General features: G+C 41.8%; 1 protein-coding gene across 1 annotated transcript in view; it reads left to right on the top strand.

The window, feature by feature from the left end:
* DOCK3 (dedicator of cytokinesis 3) overlaps positions 1 to 26,473 on the top strand; it is a 432,492-nt gene that overhangs the window by 349,567 nt on the left and 56,452 nt on the right. Inside the window, exons 22-27 of the mRNA XM_057706148.1 lie at positions 1,136 to 1,217; positions 12,171 to 12,341; positions 16,107 to 16,299; positions 18,931 to 19,058; positions 21,455 to 21,559; positions 23,625 to 23,723. Coding sequence (XP_057562131.1) covers positions 1,136 to 1,217; positions 12,171 to 12,341; positions 16,107 to 16,299; positions 18,931 to 19,058; positions 21,455 to 21,559; positions 23,625 to 23,723 — 778 coding nt within the window. The remainder of the gene's footprint in view (positions 1 to 1,135; positions 1,218 to 12,170; positions 12,342 to 16,106; positions 16,300 to 18,930; positions 19,059 to 21,454; positions 21,560 to 23,624; positions 23,724 to 26,473) is intronic.

The following is a 26,473-nucleotide window of genomic DNA, read 5'->3' as shown; positions in this document are numbered from 1 at the left end:
TAGCAAAAGCAGGCATCCTTGCCTTGTTTCTGATCTTAGAGGAACCAGCTTTTAGTCTTTCACCATTAAGTATGATGTTAGCTGTGGGCTTTCTGCTGATATTTTAAGATGTAGTTTATTACATAGTTGTCATACTTTTCCTTCTAAGAAATGATGGCAAAGCTGCTAAAAATATGTCTTGCTTTTTCAGTGAGAAACATGTGAATAGCTAAATATAGCACCCACAAATAAATATCACAGAAAAGAAAAAGACAATCAATAAAAGAGATAATGTGAATAGTAAACATGGGAAACACAGGTTACCTAAAACCATTAAAGCAATTTTAAAAGTCACCATGTTATTCTGTGGAATGAGCACAAGTTTTGAAAACAAAACCGAAGGGTTGTAAGGCTGTGGAATCACTGGAACTCTGACACTGTGTTGTCACTTTGGAGAGCAGGCGCTGTGCTATGTATTTTACATGTGTCATCTCATTAGAATTCACAATAATTTGAGAAGTACTGTTTCCTCTATATTTTAAATGAAGAGAATGAGGACAAAGTACTCAAATAACTAGCCCAAGGATGCAGAGCTAGAAACTGATAGGCCCAAGATGTGAACCCTGCTATCTGACGAGGACCCACACTCTTGCCCTCTGTACTCTTCTGCCATGTAAACATGCAGGCCTTCTGACCCTGTAATCCCATTACACTCAGATGGCTTGGTCCTAAGGAAATACGATCATTGGGATGGCAAGAAGGGCCATACGGGACTATACACCTTTATTCAGAGTCTGCTATGCATTAGTCATTATTGTGTGTTCTGGAGACTTAACAATTTTAAACAAAACAAAAAACATACATCGAGTCCAAGACTTTGGGAAAACTTTCTTGTAATCAGAATAAATGTGTGTCAGGGAAAGTGGGAAAGAATGATTATAATTGCTGATTGAAATGTGGCAACTCTTTTTGGACAAGGAGCGTTGTCTGGTCTTGGATGATCTAAAGATTCCACAGCTGTAATGGATCCATCACTCCACTCCATTCTCTCTCATCAGCAGTGTATTATTTCCTATGGCTAATTCAGGACTGCATATATTTTAGGCTGCATTGCTTTTGGATTAAAGTGGGGTCTCTGGAACTGTTCTTTTCCCAGGGAGCTGATCCGCTGTTTGAAGTGGTACATGGACTGCTCAGCAGAACTGATTCGGCAGGACCACATTCAGGAAGCCATGCGGGTAATGTACTGAGCTTGCTGTACAGAAAGCGTCCACCCCTGCAGAACTTTGCAGGTAGCCTCAATGGAGTAGTGTGCAGGACAAGTGCAGACAGCCCAGCACACTGCTCTGCTTTCAGGAATGAGTGCCTTGATCCACATAGCTGCCCTTTCCTCGCTTTGATTTTGCCCTAAAAGGTTTTTATTCCTCATAATTTCATCTTAAAGCAGGAGGGAGGGATGATGTGCATGTGACTTGGAGCCCTCCTTCCTGCCTGGTTTTTACCAACAAAATATCATACCTCCTTCTAAGCCAATGTTGGTGGCAACATTGATTAGAAATAAGATCTTCCAATACTTTTCCCTTCTTCAGTAGTTACTAAACTTTTTTTTATAACCGCCTTAAGTAAAAAGAGCTGAGTGAATGCACTGTATGTGGATGTGTTGAGAAGATAATCTTAAAACCATGACCAGGCAGCCCTTTGCATTGCTGGACAGCTCCACTTTACAGGGAACTGTCCTCGTTGTGAGTTAACTATGCTTTCTGGTAACTTCTCTTCATGGCTACTGCCTCTGCTGTAGAGAACAACTTATGAGAATATTGATCCCTCTTTTGCTCAGCAGTTCTCCGTATAGCTATTTGAAGAAAACTGTCATATCCTCTGGGAACTCACTTAAAGCAAGTTCATGTTTTCTTTGTTTTTGTCCCTGTCTTTTCTTGTTCTGGAATTACTTTTTTTTTTATGTCTTTCCCACCCTTTCTAGTTAGTAATAAAAGAAGAATGGCAGCAAAGTAGTTCTACTTTTTCTCCATCCTCTTTTAACATCCCATCATCTGCTCTAAGTACTGCTGGGCCTATGATTTTGTTATTCTTGTCCCTGTGGTAACAGGTAAAACAGATGTTCCCCCAAGCATCATCAGATTAAAGAGGCAAAGTCAAATCATAAATCCATATTTTCCCTGCCTCTTCTCTACACATTCTGTAAAAATCTAAGGCCACAAGTCTCATTTTGTCCTCCTCCATGCAATACATGTCGGCTGAGCAGTCCGTATGTCATGGGTGCTAAGATGCAAAGAGGAATAAGACTGATACATCCCCTGTGTCCTAAGGGGAATCAGGCTCAAACACAAGTGTAGAGCAGGGTTCTGAGTGTGATGTGAGGACAGGGCCTGGGCTCTGTTCTTCTCTGAACCCCAGCACCTGTGAGGTGCCCTGCATAGTATTTGAGGGGATACAAATTAAGTGCAAAAGAGTCTATGTGAGTTCATAAATTAATTGCTTAAGGTTACTGGAGATGGTATCTCAGAAGTTTTCTCCTGAGTCATTCATTCAACCATTCATTCAGTCAGTATTGCTTGATACTTGCCATATGTCAGACACTGTGTTAACCACTGGGATTTCAGCAAGAGTCCAAGCAGAAAGGCTAGACCTTCATAGCATTTCCACTCAAGTGGGGAAAAGACAGATAATAAACATGTCAAACAGATAAATATACAAAGTCAGTGAGGAAAAAAAATTGATGATGCTATGAAGGAAATAAACAGGATCTTGGGATAGAATGGCTGGAGAGGAGGGTTTACTTCTGATCAAGAGTTTAGGGAAAGCTTCTCTGAAGAGATGACCTGAGCAGAAAGCAGTGTTAAGCCCTGGGGGACACACATTCCAGACTGAGGAAACAGCATGTTTAAAAGCCTGGATGGGAAAGAGCTAGAGTTTTCAAGCAACCATAATGTGGCTGATGTGACCAATGCAGAAGCTTTCAGATGTTAGGTTGGATGTGGGAGGTGGCAGAAGGGAAGACCTGAGGCTTTTTCCAGGGGTCTGGCTAGATGAGCTGGCAGGGTTGATGGCAGGATCACTTATGGAGGTGCAAAATGCCTGAAAAAGATCAGGTTTGGGTGGGGAACGGAAGAGTTCCATTGTGGAGGAGCACTTTTCTGGAGTACTTTCTTTTCGTTGTTGTTGTTGTTGTTGTTGTTGTTTTTAATAATTTTTTTTGAGGTACACCAAGGTCAATCATCTGTATTTATACACATATCCCCATATCCCCTCCCTCCCTTGACTACCCCCCACCCTCCCCGTCCCAGTCCTCCAAGGCATCATCCATCATCGAGCTGAACTCCCTTTGTTATACAGCAACTTCCCACTGGTTATCTATTTTACAGTTGGTAGTATATATATGTCTATGCTACTCTCTCACTTCATCTCAGCTTCCCCTTCACCCCCCGCCCTCCCAAACCTCGAGATCTCCAGTCCATTCTCTGCATCTGCGTCCTTATTCTTGTCTTGTCACTGAGTTCATCAGTACCATTTTTAGATTCTGTATATATGAGTTAGCATACAATATTTGTCTTTCTCTTTCTGGCTTACTTCACTTTGTATGACAGACTCTAGGTCTGTCCACCTCATTACATATAGCTCCATCTCATTCCTTTTTATAGCTGAGTAATATTCCATTGTATATATATGCCACATCTTCTTTATCCATTCACATGTTGATGGGCATTTCGGTTGCTTCCATGTTCTGGCTATTGTAAAGAGTGCTGCAATAAACATTATGGTAACTGTTTCTTTTGGGATTGTGGTTTTCTCTGGGTATATGCCCAGGAGTGGGATTACTGGATCATATGGTAGTTCTATTTGTGGTTTTTTAAGGAACCTCCAAACTGTTTTCCATAGTGGCTGTACCAACTTACAGTCCCACCAACAGTGCAGGAGAGTTCCCTTTTCTCCACACCCTCTCCAACATTTGTTGTTTCCAGATTTTGTGATGATGGCCATTCTGACCAGTGTGAGGTGATACCTCATTGTGGCTTTGACTTGCATTTCTCTGATGAGTAGTGATGTTGAGCATCTTTTCATGTGTTTGTTGGTCATCTGTATGTCTTCTTTGGAGAAATGTCTATTTAGGTCTTCCACCCATTTGTGGATGGGGTTATTTGCTTTTTGGGTATTAAGCTGCATGAGCTGTTTGTATATTTTGGAGGTTAATCCTTTGTCTGTTGCTTCATTGGCAAGTATTTTTTCCCATTCTGAGGGTTGCCTTCTTGTCTTGTTCATGGTTTCTTTCACTGTGGAAAAGCTTTTAAGTTTCATTAGGACCCATTTGTTTATTTTTGATTTGATTTCCATGATTCTAGGAGGTGGGTCCAAAAGGATCTTGCTTTGATGGATGTCATAGAGTGTTCTGCCTATGTTTTCCTCTAGGAGTTTTATACTGTCTGGCCTTACATGTAGGTCTTTAATCCATTTTGAGTTCATTTTTGTGTATGGTGTTAGGAAGTGTTCTAATTTCATTCTTTTACATGTAGCTGTCCAATTTTCCCAGCACCACTTATTGAAGAGGCTGTCTTTTTTCCATTGTATATTCGTGCCTCCTTTCTCAAAGATAAGGTGCCCATATGTGGTTGGGCTTACCTCTGAGCTCTCTATTCTATTCCATTGGTCTTCCTTTCTATTTTTGTGCCAGTACCATACTGTCTTGATCACTATGGCCTTGTAGTATAGTTTGAAGTCAGGAAGCCTGATTCCACCAACTCCATTTTTCCTTCTCAAGATTGCTTTGGCTATTCGAGGTCTTTTGCGTTTCCATACAAATCGTGAGATTTCTTGCTCTAGTTCTGTGAAAAATGCCATTGGTAATTTGATTGGGATTGCATTGAATCTGTAAATTGCTTTGGGTAGTACAGTCATTTTCACGGTGTTGATTCTTCCAGTCCAGGAACATGGTATGTCCCTCCATCTGTTTGTGTCGTCTTTGATTTCTTTCATCAATGTCTTAAAGTTTTCTGCATACAGATCTTTTGCCTCCTTAGGCAGGTTTATTCCTAGGTATTTTATTCTTTTTGTTGCAATGGTAAATGGGAGAGTTTCCTTAATTTCTCTTTCTGCTCTTCCATTGTTAGTGTATAGGAATGCAAGAGATTTCTGTGCATTAATTTTGTATCCTGCTACTTTACTAAACTCATCAATTAGTGCTAGCAGTTTTCTGGTAGAGTCTTTAGGGTTTTCTATATATAATATCATGTCATCTGCAAAGAGTGACAATTGTACTTCTTCTTTTCCAATTTGGATTCCTTTGATTTCTTTTTCTTCTCTGATTGCTGTGGCTAAAACTTCCAAAACTATGTTGAATAAAAATGGTGAGAGTGGACACCCTTGTCTTGTTCCCATTCTTAGAGGGAATTCTTTCAGTTTTCCCCGTTGAGAATGATGTTGGCTTTTGGTTTCTCATATATGACTTTTACTATGGTGAGGTAATTTCCTTCTGTGCCTATTTTCTGGAGAGCTTTTATCATAAATGGATGTTGAATTTTGTCAAAAGCTTTTTCTGCATCTATTGAGATGATCATATGGTTTTTATCCTTCAGTTTGTTAATATGGTGTATCACATTGATTGATTTGCATATATTGAAGAATCCTTGCATCCCAGGGATAAACCCCGCTTGATCATGGTGTATGATCTTTTTAATGTGCTGTTGGATTCTGTTAGCTAGTATTTTGTTGAGAATTTTTGCATCTATATTCATCAGTGATATTGGCCTGTAATTTTCTTTTTTTGTGACATCTTTGCCTGGTTTTGGTATCAGGGTGATGGTGGCCTTGTAGAATGAGTTTGGGAGTGTTCCTCCTTCTCCTATATTTTGGAAGAGTTTGAGAAGGATAGGTGTTAGCTCTTCTCTAAATGTTTGATAGAATTCGCCTGTGAAGCCACCTGGCCCTGGGCTTTTGTGTGTTGGGAGATTTTTAATCACAGTCTCAATTTCCGTACTTGTGATTGGTCTCTTCATAGTTTCTATTTCTTCCTGATTCAGTCTTGGAAGATTGTATTTTTCTAAGAATGTATCCATTTCTTCCAGGTTATGCAATTTATTGGCATATAGTTGCTTGTAGTAGTCTCTCATGATCTTTGTATTTCTGTGGTATCTGTTGTTACTTCTTCTTTTTCATTTCTAATTCTGTTGAGTTGTGTCTTCTCCCTTTTTTTCCTGATAAGTTTGGCTAATGGTTTATCAGTTTTGTTTATCTTCTCAAAGAACCAGCTTTTAGTTTTATTAATTTTTGCTATTGCTTCCTTCCTTTCTTTTTCATTTATTTCTGCTCTGATCTTTATGATTTCTTTCCTTCTGCTCGCTTTGGGGTTTCTTTGTTCTTTTTCTAATTGTTTTAGGTGTAAGGTTAGGTTGTTTATTCGATATTTTTCTTGTTTCTTGAGGTAGGACTGTATTGCTATAAACTTCCCTCTTAGAACTGCTTTTGCTGTGTCCCACAGGTTTTGGGTTGTTGTGTCTTCATTGTCGTTTGTTTCTAGATATTTTTTGATTTCCTCTTTGATTTCTTTAATGATTCCTTGGTTGTTTAAGAGTGAATTGTTTAGCCTCCATGTGTTTGTATTTTTTGCAGTTTTTTTCCTGTAATTGATATCTAGTCTCATGGTGTTGTGTTCTGAGAAGATACTTGATATGATTTCAGTTTTCTTGAATTTGCTGAGATTTGACTTGTGACCCAAGATGTGATCTATCCTGGAAAATGTTCTGTGTGCACTTGAGAAGAACGTGTATTCTGTCGTTTTTGGATGGAATGTCCTATAAATATCAATTAAGTCAAAATGGTCTAATGTGTCATTTAAAGCTTGGGTGTCTTTATTTATTTTCTGTTTGGATGATCTGTCCATTGATGTAAGTGGTGTGTTCAAGTCTCCCACTATTATCATGTTCCTGTCGATTTCCCCTTTTATGGCTGTTAGCATTTGCCTTATGTATTGAGGTGCTCCTATGTTGGGTGCATAGATATTTACCATTGTGATATGTTCCTCTTGGATGGATCCCTTGATCATTATGTAGTGTCCTTCCTTGTCTCTTGTAATAGTCTTTACTTTGAAGTCTAATTTGTCTGATATGAGTATTGCTACTCCAGCTTTCTTTTGACTTCCATTTGCATGGAATATTCTTTTCCATCCCTTTACTTTCAGTCTATATGTATGCCTTGGTCTGAAGTGGGTTTCTTGTAGGCAGCATATAAGAAGGGTCTTGTTTTTGTATCCATTCAGCCAGTCTGTGTCTTTTGGTTGGAGCATTTAATCCATTTATATTTAATGTGATTATTGACATGTGTGTTCCTATTACCATTTTCTTAATTGTTTTGGGTTTGTATTTGTAGGTGTTTTCCTTTTCTTGTGTTTGCTACTTAGAGAAGTTCCTTTAGCACTTGTTGTAAGGCTGGTTTGGTGGTGCTGAATTCTCTTAACTTTGCTTGTCTGGAAAGTTTTTGATTTCTCCATCGAATCTGAATGAGATTCTTGCTGGGTAGAGTATTCTTGACTGTAGGTTTCTCTCTTTCAGGACTTTCAGTATATCCGCCATTCCCTTCTGGCCTGCAGAGTTTCTGTAGAAAGGTCAGCTGTAATCCTTATGGGTTTTCCCTTATATTTTATTTGTTGCTTTTCTCTTGCAGCTTTTAATATTTTTTCTTTGTGTTTAATTGTCATTAGTTTGATTAATATGTGCCTTGGTGTATTTCTCCTTGGGTTTAATCTGTATGGGACTCTCTGTGCTTCTTGGACTTGGTGAATTATTTCCTTTCCCATGTTGGGGAAATTTTCCACTATGAGCTCTTCAAATATTTTCTCATACCCTTTCTTTTTTTCTTCTTCTTCTGGGATGCCTATGATTCGAATGTTGTTATGCTTAATGTTATCACTGAGGTCTCTGAGACTGTCTTCCATTCTTTTTATTCTTTTTTCTTTTTCCTGCTCTGTGGCAGTTATTTCCCCCATTCTATCCTCCAGCTCACTTATTCGTTCTTCTGCCTCAGTCATTCTGCTGGTTATACTATCTATAGTATTTTAAATTTCAGTTATTTTGTTATCCATTGCTGTTTGTTTGTTCTTTAGTTCTTCTGAGTTCTTTTGAACTGTTTCTTGTACTTTCTCTATTTTGTTATCGAGATTTTGTATCATTTTTACTATCGTTACTCTGAATTCTTTTTCAGGCATTTTTCCTATTTCCTCTTCATTTATTTGGTCTTGTGGGTTTTTTTCCTTCTACTTTGCCTGCATGGTGTTTCTTTGTTTCCTCATGGTAGTCCAAACTTCTGGGGTTGCTTGTCCCGGTGATAAAGGGGTTTATAGAAGACTGTCCAAGCCCCAGACTAATGTCCGAGTGTTGGGTTAAACAAATACTAAGTCTAGGAAACACATACATGTATAAGACGCACAATTACTGAATCCATTAGGACATGAGGCTCTGGAAAGACCTGACAGAAGAACCCCAGTATGCTATCAGTTATTCAGAGAGAAACCCAACAGAAATTGAAAACCAAAACAGAACAAAACAGAAACAAAAGTGAAAACAAACAAACAAATAACACCTTACACTTACAAACACAGATCCAGGGAGATATTGAAAGCTAGGATCAAATATAAAAAAGAGCTAGAGTACCACCAGACAGAATGGAGATTCACAGAATGAAATTAGACAATTGTACTAAGAACTAAGATAAAGACAAAAACCTAATATTAAATACCAAGGCAGTGTGTCATCTGGAGAATAGAGCAAGGAGTGTGAGCAGATCAATAATGTTGCTTATATGTTAAAATAAACTAAAAATGAATGGAAGACGGGAACAGAAGATTGTAGTGTGCCTGGAAATATGTAAGTAAAAGGAAGGGAATAGAAATGTATAAAGGATAGAGATGAAAAGAAGGTAGGAGAAATATATAGTCCATACTACCAAAAACTTAGCTAGAAATAGAAGTATATAAAAAGGATAAAAATAAAAATAGAATTAAAAATAGAATTAAAAAATATGTTCTAAAACTTGTAGATCCCTTAGGACTAAGATTGTAATTACTAAAAAGAAAAAAAAACAAAACCTGGAACTGATCCCAGAATGGACCAGTTCAATAGAATTGATACTAATATTTCTGTTTCCTTAGAGTCTCAGCTGTAAGTGTCCTTCTACTCGCCTTGGGGTTTTTGTATTATTCTGTCACCAGCAGAGCTTCCTTTATTGTTCGTCTGTAAGCGTTGATGTGTGGGGAGGGAGAGGGTACAATAGTGGCTCCTTGCCCTGGGAGTGAGTGAGCAGTGGTGCTCTGTCATTTCAGTTGGGCTTGGAGGTGCCTGTTGCAGAGGGGCACCAGTGGCTCAGGTGTAAACAGAATGTCTCAGAGTTGGGCCTCTCTCCGGGCTTCTTTGTTCTTGGCAGCCTCCCTGCTGCCAGCATTCCAAGGGGTTTTAAGCTAGCCCTGCCCGAGGGCCTGAGGGTCCCTGTTATCCCTGAGTGCCTTAGGTGGCCCACAGGGGTCCCTCCACTGCCCGCTGCAGGCGCTGAAAGAGAGAGAGAGGCTATGCCCGCGGCTCCTCCCCCCGCTCGTGAGCCTGCAGCATCTAGCTGCCATCATGGCCGGGGCAGGCACTCCTCGCCGTGGACCTCTTCCCTCCTATCCTCTCGGTCCGTCACCTTACTGGCAACAATCTTTCTCACCCTGAACCAGCTCTCTGGTTCCCACGCTCCCGCTCCCGGACCCTCTGTTCAGCTGTGAATTGACGTCTCAGTCCAGGAACGCTGAGCTGTGGTGCGGGCCCTCTGTGTGTTTCTCACTCCCTCCTGTCTGCCACAGTTCAGCCGCTTCACCCTCTTTGAGCCGTCGTAGATGCCTCCCTACCGGTTATGTCGGGATCTTTGCGGTCCTTTCTGGTGTCCGAGGTCATCTGCTGGTGTTCAGTTGGTTTTCTGTGGGATTTATTGCATCTTTTGGTGCATTCCCAATGCATTCCCAATGCATCTGTGGAGAGGGATGCATTTCACGTCCCTCTACTTCACCGCCATCTTTTCCGATTCCTGGAGTACTTTCATACTTGTTCTTACCATTTCAAATTTATTTGAGGGGCATCTGAAACTAATGCATCTAGACCTAAGGTTTTATCAGGCTATTTCCACTTCTTCATCAAGTTTCAGTTTACAAGTTCTCTTGACCAAACGTCTAAGTCTCCATCTGATCCTGGTTTCATCCTTATTCACAGAATGCATATGCTTCTGGCCCAGCACTTCTTATTCTGGTATCGTAATCTGTGGACCAGGAAACCTCCTGTTCTTTCTTGCTCTTGATTCAGTACATCTTGCCACTCATACACCATTCTCTTCCTTTCGCTTTCAGAGTAATGACCTTTCCAAAGTTCTGCCACTAAAGAAGATGAAAATAAAGAGTCTTTTATTTTCTTACTTGGTTATATTATTTGTTCCTGTGTGAATGACCTGTGAGGGGGTATCCTTGGTGGGTTGGAGGATGGCTTTTGGCAGGGCATTCCAAAAAGACAGCACACTTCTCACTGCTGAGCTGCATCAGGTCCTTACCAGGGAGGAAGTAGAGAGAAAGCACAGTGATCTCCTTGGTGATAGAAAGGTTGTAATAACTTCTAGGATCTCTTTTCCTTTCAGGTTTATTAACTAATGTAGAAAAAGACAGAGAAACTGCTTCAGCCACAGTTAAGTGTTCCATTGTCTCCACACAGGGTTGGGAACACTTGTAAGCTTTGAACGACTTCCATAGGATCCACCGTCACCTTTTATCCCATTCTTCTGCCTTCCTCTCCTTCCCCAGTTGTATCTGTCACAGGTAGCCAGCGTCACTTGGTCCTGACCACGCTGGTGCTTGTGGTAAAAATCAAGAGGAGTAGGGAAAAGGGAAGTCAGGTGGCGATGGATGACTGGAAGTGAGCTTGTTTTCCTTGCCCTCATCCAGGTTTTCACAGGCTGTCTTCAACAACAGCCTTATACTCCTCTGGAGAGTGTTTTATATTTTAGGACTTAATGGAGGAACTGATCTCTCATACTCAGGAAGTACAAGCGACTTTGCTGCCTGGTTCTGCCTCTCACTCTGAAACTAGTGGATATTTCAAGCCACTCAATACATCTCTTCTGGTAGTTGTTTCAAACTGAAAAAAAAAACTGGTGATGAGGAAAACACTTTCCTTTCTAAAATTACCAGACTTTCCAGGTTCTTTACAGACCAGGCATTAAATTTCCAGGTTGTTTATAGACCAGGCACTAAAAGGCTACTGGAACAGAGACATTTATGGAGATGAAGCCACACACTATAACTTATTCTACAGAATCCTCTGTTGCAAGCCTTGGAACACACATTTTTCTGAACTAACCATTTTGTAGTGGCAACTTAGTTTAGTGTGGGACACACACACACACACACACACACACACACACACACCAGAAAAATTTTGCTTTGCTAAACCTGACAGATGAATAGATCATGAAAAGCAGTTTGGGAATTGTTTCCTGTTACATAGTTCAAGTAACTGAGGTCCATGTTTCATCCTTGGGTAAGTTTCTCCTCAATGATTAATGTCTCTGCCTTTCCAGTGTCTGGGAAATCTTTAGTCTTTCTTTGATTAGCAAGTATAGTCTTGGATCTTGAATTGTCTTAAAAGAGAATTACTCAGGTCATAAGCATGGGCCAAGCTACAGGGATTCCTCAGAATCAGATTCTGCTCCCAAAACATGTTGTGGGAGCTTTGTCTTCTGTATTGTTCATGAACTATTGATGGCAGGTGTTCTGGTCTGGAAGAGGATGGAGAATGGGTGTGTCAGGTCTACCAGCTCCTGTGCAACTAAGGGCAAGTTTTCGCCAGACTTGACCCCTGGTAGGAAGGCTGGCACTGTGTCAGGCATCTGCTATTTCTCAAAGATGCAGAAGACTCCTTAAAGGACTCTTCCCTCTTGGAATAAATTTAACAGATGTTTATATCATTGCCTTTGTAGCCTTTTATTTCTAGATCTGAGAAAAATGAGAGGAATTTAACTTTCTTTTGATCCTATATGTTCTTGAATTCAACTACTTCCATAACAGTCTGTGGTTACTCACTTCCACAACTGCATGACATGATTGGATGATTCTCTTATTACATAAACGGTTGCTGCTCAGTGACCTATCCCTTTTTCTCCCACACCTCCAGGCGCTGGAGTACCTTTTCAAGTTTATTGTGCAGTCAAGGATCCTGTACTCACGTGCCACCTGTGGAATGGAAGAGGAGCAGTTCCGGTCCAGCATCCAAGAACTTTTCCAGTCCATCCGGTTTGTGCTCAGTTTGGACAGCAGAAACTCAGAAACACTCCTTTTCACTCAGGTCTGTGAGCTGCTGGATTTTTGTCTGTCTTAGCAGGTGGTTTCTTTGTCCTCTGGCTTCCAGAGTCAAAGAAACCCTGCCAGGCTCCTATGTTTTGAGTAAGGGGTGAGTTATAAGGAAATACCTAATAGAATAAAATGCTGCCTTTACTTCAAAGCCAGCTATGCCCCAGCTTCCAAATGTAAAACAGCCCAGTGGCTTTATGGTGGAGAAGAAGCACAATTTTGTCCTCTTTAGACCAAATTTATTTAGCTACCATACTATTAGTTGTTCATGAACATCTTATTTATAGAGGATATTCAGAATGTATAGAGAATTTTATTTCCTAGTCACTGTGTTAATTTAAAAAACCTCAGGTTAGTATTGGTCCATTCTAGCAGTTAAGAGTGAAGTAGGGCTTCCTAGGTGGCGCAGTGGTTGAGAATTCGCCTGCCAATGCAGGGGACATGGGTTCGATCCCAGCTCCAGGAAGATCCCACATGCCTCGGAGCAGCTAAGCCCATGTGTCACAACTACTGAGCCTGCGCTTTAGAGCCTGTGAGCCACAACTATTGAGCCCATGTGCCCATGTGCTGCAACTACTGAAGCCCGTGCACCTAGAGCCCGTGCTCCGCAACAGGGGAGGCCGTGGCAGTGGGGAGCCCGCGCACCACAAGGAGGAGTGGCCCCCACTCACCGGAACTAAAAAGAGAGCCCGCGCGCAGCAGGGAAGACCCAACACAGCCAATAAAATACATTAATTAATTTTTTAAAAAAAGAGTGAAATAGGTTGAAAAACAGCAGAAATAACTAGAAAACTTTGCTAAGAGTTAGGATTAGATTCTGTTAGAAATACCAGTGTGGGAAGGAAGTTTGCTTCCTTAATATTAAAAATGTCTGGTCAGTTAATCAGTTACCTTTTCCAGTTACCCTAGAAGGAATCAAGGATATTGTTCATTACCCCAGTCACAAAGGGGTTATTTTTTCTCATAAATAAATGTCAGAATTTTATCTAATGAATTGCACTTCTTTTATTTTTTTTGAAGCCAATTATTATGTCAAAACCTATGAGCAAAGACCAGACAGCCCTTCTCATATCCATTCATTCAGTCCACTGCCAGGTCTGTCAGCACAAATGTATGTTTAAATATCTCATTTAAGATTAGAATAGCCTGGGTTTTTTTTTTTTCCACTTGCTTCTGTGTTTCCCCTTGATGCCAGTTGCCCGTAGGCCCCTTGGCCCAGAGAACAGGTGAGCAACTGGGAGATAGCCTCTATAAAAGAGTGGAATAGGGGCTTCCTAGGTGGCACAGTGGTTGAGAATCCACCTGCCAATGCAGGGAACATGGGTTTGATCCCTGCTCCAGGAAGATCCCACATGCTGCAGAGCAACTAAGCCCGTGCACCACAACTATTAAGCCTGCGCTTTAGAGCCCGTGAGCCACAACTATTGAGCCCATGTGCTGCAACTACTGAAGCCCACGTGCCTAGAGTCCGTGCTCCACAACAAGAGAAGCCACGGCAATGAGGAGCCTGTGCACCACAAGGAAGAGTAGTCCCCACTCACCTCAACTAGAAAGAAAGCCTGCACACAACAAAAAAGACCCAACACAGCCAATTAAATAAATAAATAAATAAATAAATAAATAAATAAATAAAAGAGTGGAATACATCAAGGTCACCAGGTATCTCTACAAGAGAGGCTCCTCCTTCCGTGGTCTCCCTTCCTGAATACCCCAAGCAAGTCATCTTTCTCCTCCCTTCCTCTTCCCTGGCCTATCTGTTCCTGCCAACCAGGGCCCAGGACACCTACTCCTCCCTCAGGCTGTGGAGATGTGGGGATCTCAGAGGTAGCTAGCAGAGCAAGCCAGATATGCTTTCTGAGAACTCAGCAATGCCCTATACTCAATTGCATGTTTCTACCACATCAGGATAAATAGCTTAGATCTAGTGTCAGCTTAGAGCTGAGTCAGAATCAGACCTGCTTCTTTGGTGCCAAGCTCATGTTTCATAGTTTCAGAGCTTTCAGCAAGTATATTATTCAGTCAGACTTTATGTCTTTGATTCTGACCGCTAGGAGATGTTATGGTGCAAGTGTCCTTCTGTTCTAGTGCCATAAATAAAGGAAATTTCACCATTTAAGAGAACAAATCAGCTACTGTTTGTTGTTGATTATGAAATACCTGATTTTCTGGGAATTCTCTAGCAGTCCAGTGGTTAGGACTCAGTGCTTTCATTGTTGGGGCCCTGGTTCAATCCCTGGGTTGGGGAACTAAGATCCTGCAAGCCACACAGTACAGCCAAAAGAAAAAAGAAAACGAAAGAAAAAGAAATACTTGCTTTTCCTCCTTTGTCTTTTGTTTCTAGCTGTTTATGATAATAGTTTTTGTGCTGGTTCTAATTACTGCAAAACAACCTCCTTGATATCCCAGGGAGTTATAAATCTGCATATAGAATTCGTAAAAGTTCAGTCCTTGGTCCTGGCCTGAATATAAACTGCAGTGTAACAGACCCGTTTTCCCATGGCATAAATTTTCACTCACTCTAGGCCACTGTCTTACTGCCTGATGAAGCAATCAAGAAAAACACTCCCCGCCCACCAACCTGCCACTTAGAAAGAGTGCACTCTCACCTTGTCTCAAGGTGACATTCCATTTCTCTTTGTAAATCTTGGGTTAATAGTGTAAGCGTACTGAGAAGTGCAGAGAGCCTCCTTCATGCTGCTTCCATTTAAACGAGAAATGAACAAGAGCCAGCATTTATTGAAGCCCTGTTGTGTGCCAGGCAGTCTACTGGAAATTAACTTTATGCACCTAAACTTTTTCCTCATACCAACACGAGGAGATAAGTAATAGCATTCTCCCCCATTTTATAGATGAGAAAAATGAGGATTAGGCAGTGACCCCCTTATGGAACAGATAAGTGGTAAGGCTGGGATTTAACTCATGTCTATCCAATTCTAAAACCCATTCTCTTTCTCCTAAACTATGCTGCCTCCCAAAGGCTCAGATTGTCCTCAAGAGGTTACTGTATGGGTCTATCAGAGCTGAGATCCTAGGAGAGAATTCTCCAAACACACACATACTCCACTTGTCCAGGCCATGTAGGTCACTGAACTCTATGGCAACATTATAAGCAGTCCATGGCTGACTAAATTCACACATTCTCCACCCTTTTGGATTTACACTTGAAACTGCCAGTTATCGCATGTGAAGGAAATAATTTACAGAGTCTTCAGATTTCATGGTTTCAAATAAATGTCACTAATCTGGAGAAATGGTCCAGTTTTCAGAGCTGGATTGCTGGCTGCAGAACTATGATTGGAGTTTACCTCGTGCTGCTTGATGGTGCTCAATTATCTTTGCCTACGTTCTCTGAGAGCTTCCTGGCTTGAATTTGGGAAGTCAAGAGCTTGATCATAGAGACAGACAAAAAATTTAAATCCATTTTATGAGCAAAAACAACTATGGATGTTAAGCCATAGAGTTAATATCTCTATATATTTACTTCTCTTGCCAGCAAATGCCTTGGCAAGTTCTGAAAGCGTCAAGTGACCTGGGCCCCAGTAAATTCTCTTGTTTTGGTTTCCTTTCTGGTAGTTCTTCCTGCTCTATGCCCCAAGGGTGCTGCAGGGATGGGTGGAGGCCAGGGCCAAGGAGGAGCCCATTCGAGGCAGGGGTGCTGCAATGACTTCTCAACCTCTCTCCACCATGTATCACTGCCTAAGCACGCAAGATAGATGCATACCTAACTCTGTGCTAACCAGAGCTTCACTTGCTTCTGCAGGCTGCACTCCTCAATTCCTTCCCAACCATCTTTGACGAGCTGCTGCAAATGTTCACTGTGCAGGAGGTAGCAGAGTTTGTGAGAGGGACTCTGGGGAGCATGCCCAGCACTGTGCACATCGGGCAGTCAATGGATGTGGTGAAGCTGCAGTCCATTGCCAGAACTGTGGATAGTCGCCTGTTTTCTTTCTCAGGTAAATCAAGTTGGGATGAGAGTCAGACTCACGTTACTTCCTTATCAGGGTGTTGGCCAGGTGGTAAGCAAAGGATCAGTTTTATCAAACCCATCACGCAAGAAGCCATGGCACTTAAAATGCAGAGTTTTTGATAAACTCTGTAGAGAATGCAGCCAAAACTTAGCCCTACTGTCTCACTCACAGTTTATTCCTAGGGACCCACATGGGTTGGCCTGCCTCCAGGCCCACAAGCCTAGCTGGCTGACAATAATGGGGCCTGCCGTAGCCCCAGCAGGATGAGAAAGCAGAAGGAGAGGAGGGGGAACAAGAGAGAAAGGTCTATCCCAAGGGGATAGGATAAGTCAGGGAAATAAAAGAGACCCTGAAAGGGTGTCCTGAGGATCCACTGTACTTTCTTGGTTCTTTGCCTCACCTGTCAGATAGATTCCTTTTCCTCTCTTTGAAGGAGCCTCTAAAGATGAGACAAAGAGATGGACAGGGAGCCCTCCACTCTCCAAAAGAGGTCAGGACAGCCTAACAAATACTGTCAGCAGCCCAGACTGTCTTTCAGCAGGAACCTCCGGATTCATACCTAAAGCCACAGTGGATGTGATCAAATACTCAATAGTCAGATGTTAAGATCAATATGAGCCTGATCCTTTAAGCAGAATATCACTATTGTGGAATAAACTTCTAGGGCACAGGAATAAATCTGCAATGCTAGCAAAGCAATTATTATTAGAATTTCTATAATTAGAATTTTTTGGTAGTAAAAGTTTTAAAGTTTGACTTTTAAAGCATAAGGACAATAATTTCTCAACCCAGGGCTGTACACATTTGCAGTACTCAATAAATACTCCCTTTAACTTAACTCTGCCTGTGTAAAGTATTGCTGATGGTAAAGCTGCCACCAAGAAATTCAGCTTTGCTCCACCTGTAACTTTTTATGGTTAAACACTTCTTTCTCTCTTCATCAGTTCCTGGATTGAAGATAAAATCGATGGTTTGGACTTACTTTCACTGAAGCCACTGCATGCACTCAAGCTTTGAGCAGTGCTTAAAGCAAATGGTTTCTGAATATCTGGGAAGGCAGACTGCAGACTGCACTAATTGACATACTTTATTTCTAATACTTTTGCATGTACTTTCTGCTTCCCATAATCACTTATGAAAAATTGTTCTTAGGCAGTTGTAACTATGTAGTTGGATTTTGAGATAACAAGCCACCACCAAATTTTCACTTGTGTCTGACTTTCACTGAGTGCCTAGGTTGAAGCATCTTCCCTGAAGCAGGAGGACTTATACCAGTGGTGTCATTTAACCAACATGTATTCTCAGAGCACATCAGTTTGGTTTCTTCATCAGCAAGTTCCAGTAACAAACTACAGTTTTGTCTGCAGGCAGCTATTGGTTGTTAGAAATCCTGCTCTGTTGGTATTTTGGTTTATAAAATACAGTATGAACTTCTCTTTTATCCAAGCATCCTTTTAAACATAGAATAGCTGTCATTCCATTTTATTTGAACGTATTTGACAAGGCCGTCCTCAAAATCTCTTCAATGTCATGCAATTTGTCTTTTGCTGAAAAAGATTTTCATTTTGAATTTCATATGGAATATTAATTATGGTCAGATATGAACAATAAATCCAAAATGCCTTGGCTTGTTTGTGTTACTGGTAGTCTGACTGAATCATGCTGGCCAGGTATGGTGGTACTTTTATCACAGTCATTGACCACATAGGAGTGTAAGACACCAGAAACATGTTCACATTTGTATTTCACTTTGTCTTCTCACCACACCTGTGAAGTAAATGCAGAAGAGACAGTTAGCACCTCATTGTATAGATGAGGGAAATCAAGCCCACAGAGAAGTCAACCTGTCTAAGGTCTTAGAGTGAATTAGTAAAAGAGCTTGACTTAGGATTTAGCCTTCCTAAATCCAGAGTTCTAAATATAGTCACCCCTGATGAAAATACCATTCAGGTAGCATTGAAGAGAAGAGAAAAGAAAAATATGTTAATGTATGCAGTAGGATTGGCAATGAGGTTGAGCTGATTATCAAAGGCTTATGACGATAAAAGTCTTGCTTCTATTGATTTCATTGCTGTGGGTACACGTAGCATCCCACAAGGCGAAGAGGAACAGGAGGCAGGACTGATGGTGGACGCAGAGTACAGTAAATGCTTATGTGGGTGGAAGTGCCAGGCTCCTATCCAGGGCATCATGAAGAGGGACCACTTATAATCCATACCAAGTCTACAGGTTCAGTCAGTGTAGTTCATAGAATGAAGTGTGTCATTTAAATGAAGTTTTCACTGTAATCTGTGCTTTTAATTTGGAGTCTAGTCAGTAAAGAGATTTCATTTGGAAGCAATCTCTTAACATTCATCCTGCATAACACACCCTAGATATTTAGGCCTGAAATGAGAAAGAAGGAAAGAGAAATAGAAGGATAATGCTGTGGAATGTCTTAAAATGTCCAGAAAGTGGACTGTTAGGCCCGCATAAGGGAAGGGGGTGATTTCCAGCGTGGCTCCAGTCCCAGCCCCACCTGCTTTGAGACCAGCTGCATCCCGCATTGCCACTGGCTTCCAAAAGTAGCTGGTTCTCCTCTGAAGGGATTCTTCACCTTTGTGTTTTTTCTCCCAGAATCCCGCCGCATCCTGCTTCCTGTGGTTCTCCATCACATTCACCTTCACCTGAGGCAGCAGAAAGAGTTGCTAATCTGCTCAGGGATTCTTGGCAGCATCTTCTCCATCGTCAAGACCAGCTCTCTGGTAGTGGCCCTAGACCCACTCCACCCCCCACCCTAAGCTCTGTCCCTCTCTTGTGTTACTTTAGCCAGAGGCAGACCAACTAAGATCACTTTGTACACTTCCCGGTCAGAGAAGCTTTCATCAGTGATAGGAAGGTGCCCAGGTGAATAGAGGCCTGCTAGTGTATGCCCAGCAGGCTTCTCAACACAGCACAGTCTTGCTGTTTTAAAAAATTGTACTGCCATAAATACACCCAGAAACATACGTATCTGTAGTACCAAAAAAGCCCAATCCTGTGCATGCTCTGTTTCTATCAAAAGGTATTACTTCTGTATTTCTGGGAGTGTTCTAAGGAAACTCAGGCACAAGCACAGAGAGGCAGGCCCAGGCTGGGAGGCAGCTTGCTCATTCAGACTTTTCTGTCAGCTTCCTGGCAGCTTAATTCCACCCATATGGCGTTCCTGTACCATGCCAGATGAGATCAGGGTGTACGAGAGATAAATGTTGCCCACAAGAGTCCTGAGCCTCATGGTATGGTAGAATTGTACGTTAGGGGTCAGGTTTCAACTAGCAGTGCTTTTGTCTATTTTCTTTCTTCTTTATTTTTATTTTTTATAAGAGATCCGTGGTAGGAAGGAAGGGAGGTACGGAAGGAGGGAAAATGTGTATGAGGCATGAATAAGGGTAGGAACTTATTTTAATTACATTTATTTTATATATTTATGATAATGGAGGAAATGCATATTTCTTTTAGAGAATTTGGAAACTATAGGAAAATATAAAGAAATTTAAAACAAGAATGAGTTTTTAATTACACCACCTTATTAAGCTGAGATAAGGTTTCTGGAGAATAAAATTTCAAGTGCATTTAAAACGAATGCCAGGAGCCAAGTGACGGGAACATGCAAGGTTCGGTTACCCATGAAGATAAATCAGGAGAGGTCCTGAAAAGAAAGAATGTGCTTGGTTTGAACAGGATACAAGGACTCAATAGGGTGCTCTGGTATCCAGACTTAAAGTACCATCTGGTGATGGGGGCCCAGCTTGGCAGAGTGACTATGATGGTTGTAGTAGCCCTTTTGTTTGCTCTTGGCTGCAGGCGAGACCTGGCAGCTCTCCTTCCCATCAGGCCTCAGAGAAGCAACACCAAGCACATAAGGTGTACTGGTGGTAACCCAGGGTCAGACTTTAGGGGATGGGAGGCTTATTGCTAAAGGAAAGAGAGAAATTGAAGGGGAAAAGAAAGTGTAGGGAAGGAATGCAAGAGAAATGGGGACAGATTAAAAACCTGAAGGAGATGATCTGGTTGTGTTGTGGCATTAGAGCGTTAGGTGCAGTTAGTTGCTTACAGCTACTCAAAGGGCCATCACAAGTTTTAAGTGTTATAATCAGTTCAGCAAATGAGAAAGAAGACTTTGGTCCCAAGAGCTGCTCAAATTTTTCATGTGGAATGAGGCTCAGTGTAACTATATTGAATGGATGGCTAGGGGTGGATGAAATTTAAGCCCCGTGAAAGCAGAGATATTACCTTTCTTGTTCACTTCTGTATACTCAGGTTTTCAAACAGTGACTGGCACATGGTAAATACTTAATGAATGGTGGGTTGATGGATGGATGGACATTTGGATCTGTAATAATATAAAGAGACTAGAGAAGAGGCAATGGGAATCTCTTTGTGAGATAATGAAAATCAAGCTGTAGGGTTTGAGATTGCATGTGAGAGGTCTATAAAAAGATAGCACAGACTCTTCCTAAGTTCAGAACCTGGTGACTGGGAAGCAGCCCTTAGTGAAGAGACATGCTCCGTTGTTTTTGTGAGGCTGTCTGAGAGAGACTCACTGAGACCACAGTCCTTCTGGTGGACTAGGGAACATGAGTAGAATGCCGAGGAGCTAGAATTGGCATATCTGGATAGCAGTCAGGCCTGGCGAAGATTGAGGTCACTCAAGGAGAAAATGGTTTTCAGAAAGACTGAGATACTTCTGTGTGCATTAGCAATCGTAGCGGTGCTGCCACCACACCCTGTGGTGTGAACTCTTTACCATTTTCTCAATGTTGTGCCTTCTACTGACTTTTCTAGGAAAATCAAAGACAACATTTAACTTAGGACCTTCACTTCTGCCCTGTGTATTGAAATTAATGTATCTGCCTGAGGTTCAGAACTGTGGGTGTCAGGGTGGTGCTGCGTTGGGGTAAGGCCCCAGCCATCAAACCAGGGCAACAGCGGCGGGTGTGCCTCACTTCCTCTCAGAGCCATTGTTCCAGGTTCCTTGACACTGCATGCCAGTGAGGCCGGGAGCTCAGTGTTGAGAATTAAGTCAGAAGACCTATCCTGACGTGGCTGACTTAGTAAGTACTGCCAGCTGCATGTCAGCCGGCCTGGCACTAACGGTGTGCTCTCTTGCTGCTCGCTCCAGGAGGCAGATGTCATGGAGGAGGTAGAAATGATGGTGGAGAGCCTCTTGGACGTGCTCTTACAGACTCTGCTCACCATCATGAGCAAATCGCATGCTCAGGAGGCGGTAAGAGGGCAGCGGTGCCCGCAGTGCACAGCGGAGATCACTGTTAGTAACTAACATTCAGGTTTTCTTGCTTTCTTTTCTAACCTGGGGCTCCTCCACACCAAACCTCATCTCACTGTCACACCATCTTCATCTCAGCTTCCTTTCCTGCATGGTTGTCAGCATGCTGCCCTTTTTCCTTCTCAAATCAGACTCTGTCTCCACTCTGAAAGCTCTAGGTTCATACTCACAGGAGTCTACTTAGAGGCAGATCCAGTGATGCTTCCTGTCCTGTTTTCCTACACACTATCTCCATTGGCCTTTGCGTTTGAGCCAAGTCATTTTCTGTAATGTGGAATAAAGCAGAGATGTAGTAAGAGGTTGAAGGTGAAAAATAATAGACTGTCTTCTAGGAGCAGACTCTCTTAAATGATGTGCATGACAATTACTTACTCACAATTTGTTTGTACATGCAAATTAGTTGCTTTTGTCCATACTGTTTGCATCTAAATGTCTAGCATCAGGAAAAATATGATGAGGTAGAATTGCACTGGCATTACTGGACAGTGATCTCCCATGATCTAATTAGAAGAGAAACAGACTGGAAAGCCTCTCAGGAGGGGCAAAGAGACACCCCTCCCGCCAAAACCCCCACCCCTATGCAGAGTGGACTTCTTAGCCCTGATGTTGGAACATGATAGACAGATTGCTTGGAGTCTTGCAGTTGGCAGGTGGGAGACTACAATGATCCCTTTGTAGAAAACCTTCTGTGGGAGCAAGCCAAGCTCCCACATGTTAGGGAGAGCAGAGAGCAGACGTGTTCTGGAGCATTGGGCTTAGAAAAAATATCTGCTCCCTTAGGAACTCCTGTTTAGGACAGTCTCACTGTAAGTAAAAACATATGCACCCTGGCATGTCCTGGTAGCCCATCCTTCTAACCAGCAATTACACAGTGCTGGCTGTAGGCTAGATCCTGCTTTATGCACTTTACAAATATTAACTCATTAGCAGTACTAAAGAAGTGATTTATTTTACATGGATTTAATGAAGATGGTAACAACAGTTTATTGAGCGCTTCTTTATGTACTGGACTTTTGACTTAAATGCTTTATGTATATTAATGCATCTGGTCCTCGCAACAAAACTGTAAATTATGGCTTATGTCCATTTTTTCAGATAAAACTGAGGTTTATGTACCTGTATATATTTTACATACATATATGTATAATAATTTCAAGAGTCTAAAATGGATTTGCGAAACTAAAAAACTGTTGTCAAATTCCCACGAGTTTAAAAACATTTGAAAACTGCCCAAGTGAAGTAATTTTTCCTCCATCCCTTCTGAGTAGGCAACGTGGTAAGAGGAAGCCATGCTCAGCTGCCCCATGCCAAAAATTTCCATGAGATGATGAAAGTCTTTGGAGTCCTTAAGATGGGGTTTTCATCCATGTACCGCGGTTGAAATGTGAAGAAATTTTAAAGACTCATTCTTTTTAACCTTTAAATTTTTACTTAAAGCCATTAGCTCATCTTCTCATAACAGTCAGTTTTGACTCCTCTGCTTTCCAGAGAGCTATGTTGATCTACTATGTTCCATCTCCCTGGTCCAGTAATCACTTGTAAGCTCTGGGAGGTCCCCAAGGAGATCCCTGTAGAAGGGCTATTCCAGCTTAGCAGAATAGGCAGAGTCCAAATTCTGTCCAGAGAAGGTTGAGTGCCCTGTTCCCAGTAGCCCCTCCAGACTTCAGTATGGTACCCTGGCAACATATAATGACAAAGTACTATGTAGTCAAAACTTTCCTAGGAAAAAAGCTAGACTACTGGTCTTACTTGGCAGTACTTCTTTGTCATAGGTTAAAGTTTTTCAATTAGCCCCATGCTGCAGAGATCTTATTAAAACTTCCAAGCCCTCCAGGCCCCCCTTAGCAGAAAAGAAAATTCATTTCCAGGGCCAGATGTTGTCACCCTCCCTTTCATGATCATTGGGGCCATCTCAGACCCTTCCTTCTCTCCTTGCCCTCTGTGGATTGGGGGAACACAGCTCTTGTGATTGGCTTTGCTAAGTGTTTTTGGGGTTGGTCCCCAGGGCGAGTATGTGTCCTGCCTTCTCTCACTGCTCCGCCAGATGTGTGACACCCATTACCAGCACCTCCTGGACAACTTCCAGAGCAAAGATGAACTCAAGGTAGGCAGAAAAACACTGACCTTTCACCCGGGAAAGGAAGCATGCAGCTAAGACTGCCCAGGAGTTTTTCCCCTGCAAGAGGGTGAGTGCAAGTGGCCAGTGCTGCCAAGGGATGAGGTTTACCAGCCTCACTTTACAGCTGACTGCATGGCTTCCAGAAGCTGAAAGCCAGCGATATTCCCATACAGCCAGACCCCAGTAACATTAGCAAGTTTTCCCTGAGAGGCTACTCTGGGCCACACTGGTTGTCAGCAAACCAGGACTTTTCCCTTTCTTATGAACGCAACAGTTGATTTGTAGAGGCTCATGAAACAGGCTTCATTGTTTAATAATTGTAGTAATAATAATGATGACAACTTCTCTTCAGTAAAATGTATTTTTGAAAGATACCTGTAGAGAGCACATATGGGAACTGTCCATTGGCTACCAGTCTCTGGATCCAGAGCAATGAGGGGGCAGATAGTGCAGAGGAATGGACCCATGATCCAGATGACAGGAGAGTGTTCCCAAACTTTGAAGGGTATCAGCTGCTGACAGACTCCTAGGGCTTGTGTCTTTGAATTAGAACATGCTACTCAGTTCATCCCTGGGTAAAGGAACTATTGCAAACTTTAGATCTATACTCTGCCTCCATCCAGAGTCAAGTCACTTGTACTTCATAGTAATGCATTATACTGTTTTTCATTTGTGTGATCTTTATTATTCATATTGTATCAGTTAATAAGTATCACTTGCCACTTTCTGGTATTTGCTCCAACCTGCCTTTCCACAGACATGGCTCTCTGCAGATTGTTATCGTTAACTCATTGCAGTGAGGCCAGCCTGTCTTCTCGGAGGGATGAACTTGACAGCCCTTGAAGTGAGCCAAAAGTTAGCCAGAGCCTGGAGCTCATATCCAGGTCAAGCAACGCTTGAGCAGCGGTGTGGAGCAGGAATATTCAGTCCTGGCTATTCTAAATCATTTTCATTGTGTGTGTGTGTGTGTGTGTGTGTGTGTGTGTGTGTTTGTATGTGTGTGGTGCTAACTGATTCTTAATCAGAAGCTTAGGCTAGCATCATTCTCTTACTTTTTAATTACATGTTTGTTTTTATCACAGGAATGTGTATATACAATTTTAAAAGCCAAAGCGTTTTACAAAGCACATAACATAAAACTCATTCCTTGGCTCAACCTGACCCACATCTAATCACCACTCCCCAAAGGCAGCCACTTTGAACTCTTTTGCTGTTCTTCGAATAGTTTCTTCTAACATTTAAAATTTTTTGATTTTTAGTTATTGTCTGTTTTCTTCTTTCCACAGAAAATGAGGCTGATTCCTCCCTCACACATACATGTCTTTCCTCTCATTCTTCCAATATAGTTTGCATACATTTTTGTTTAAATTGGTCAGCAGCAGCATATAATTGGATCACGTTTATTTTTTAATCCATTCTTCCTGTCTCGGCCTTTTGATTGGAGTGCTTAATCCATTTACATTTACTGTAATTACCAATAAGAGGATTTATACCTGCCGTTTTGCTATGTGTTTTATATCTGTCTTATGTGTGGTTGCATACTTTCCTGTTTCATTTCACATCTTATAATTTCTTTGTTGAAAACTGGACAGTTTTTTTTGAAAACTGAACAATTTAAATAATGTGGCAACTCTGAAAATCAGATTCCCTTCCCCCTGCCCACATCCCCAGGGTTTGTTGTTGTTTCATTTTTGTTGTTGACATTTGTTTGTTTAGTGACTTTCCTGGACTATTTCTTTAATGTCTGTATTTTTCGTTGTGTGCAGCCACTGAAGTCTTCATTCAGTTAGCTTAATGATCAGCTAATAACTAGACAGAGATTTCCTTAAACACCTTAAATCAGTGAGTCTTCCACACCTCCCTAAGTGTCTTTGTGTGGGGTTGGGGCTCACCTTTAGTGCTTCAGCAGTTTACATTGCTGCCATAGCCTTCACTTCCTGCTTGCATAGAGCCTCAAAGTCAGCCAGAGGTGACAGATTAGTCTTGTTAGGTCTTTCCTGGGGACGTGTACAGCCCTGCACACATATGTGGCCTTCTAGTTTCCTAGGAATATGTCAGAGCTTTTCAAAGCCCAGTGTGCATATCCCATTCCCCAAATTTTTCTTTTAAGTGTTTTGGCTGTTCTCTTGTTTGTCCCAACTGATATGATTGCTTCATGCAGCTGGGATGTTACATTATTATGGCTGATTTTTTTCAACAACTGCACTAGGGATAAGGCTTTTCTCACTTAGTAAGCTCTGAGTCAGGTCAATTAAGCCCTCTGAATGGGGTTTTCCCAGGTTGCTGCCAAACAGATCAAACAGTAACGATTCTCTTGAGATGGCACTTTTTGGGGAGTTCCAAAACCATTTTGTTCCTTCTAGTGACTGCTAGGGTGCTGGTTTTTACTACTACCATGGTTCTACAGCTGCTTGTTTTCAAGGATACCTTGAAGGTAGCGAGAGAGAGGGGGTGGGAATGGGAATTAAATGGGAATTAAAGCTCACTGTTCCTACTGAGATTCAACCATTTTTCTTGAGTAACACTCCTTATTGTTGCAAGCCTTTCATTAATCAGTCTTTGTAACTGTTCTCATTGCTTTAATGGAGGAGCACATTTTTGGAGGTACTTACTCTGCCATCTCTAAAGTGCTTCTCCTGTCCGATGTGTTCTTAACATGCAAGAAAGCAAGTTCTTAACATGCAAGAAAGCAAGTTCTTATAGTCAAGTTCTCAGGGGTCATGCCTCAAAGATTG

The sequence above is a fragment of the Hippopotamus amphibius genome, chromosome 13 (genome assembly GCF_030028045.1).
Source record: "Hippopotamus amphibius kiboko isolate mHipAmp2 chromosome 13, mHipAmp2.hap2, whole genome shotgun sequence".
In the NCBI taxonomy this organism is placed as follows: domain Eukaryota; kingdom Metazoa; phylum Chordata; class Mammalia; order Artiodactyla; family Hippopotamidae; genus Hippopotamus; species Hippopotamus amphibius.
Note: the sequence above shows the minus strand (reverse complement) of the source record. Positions and strands in the feature narration are given on the sequence as shown.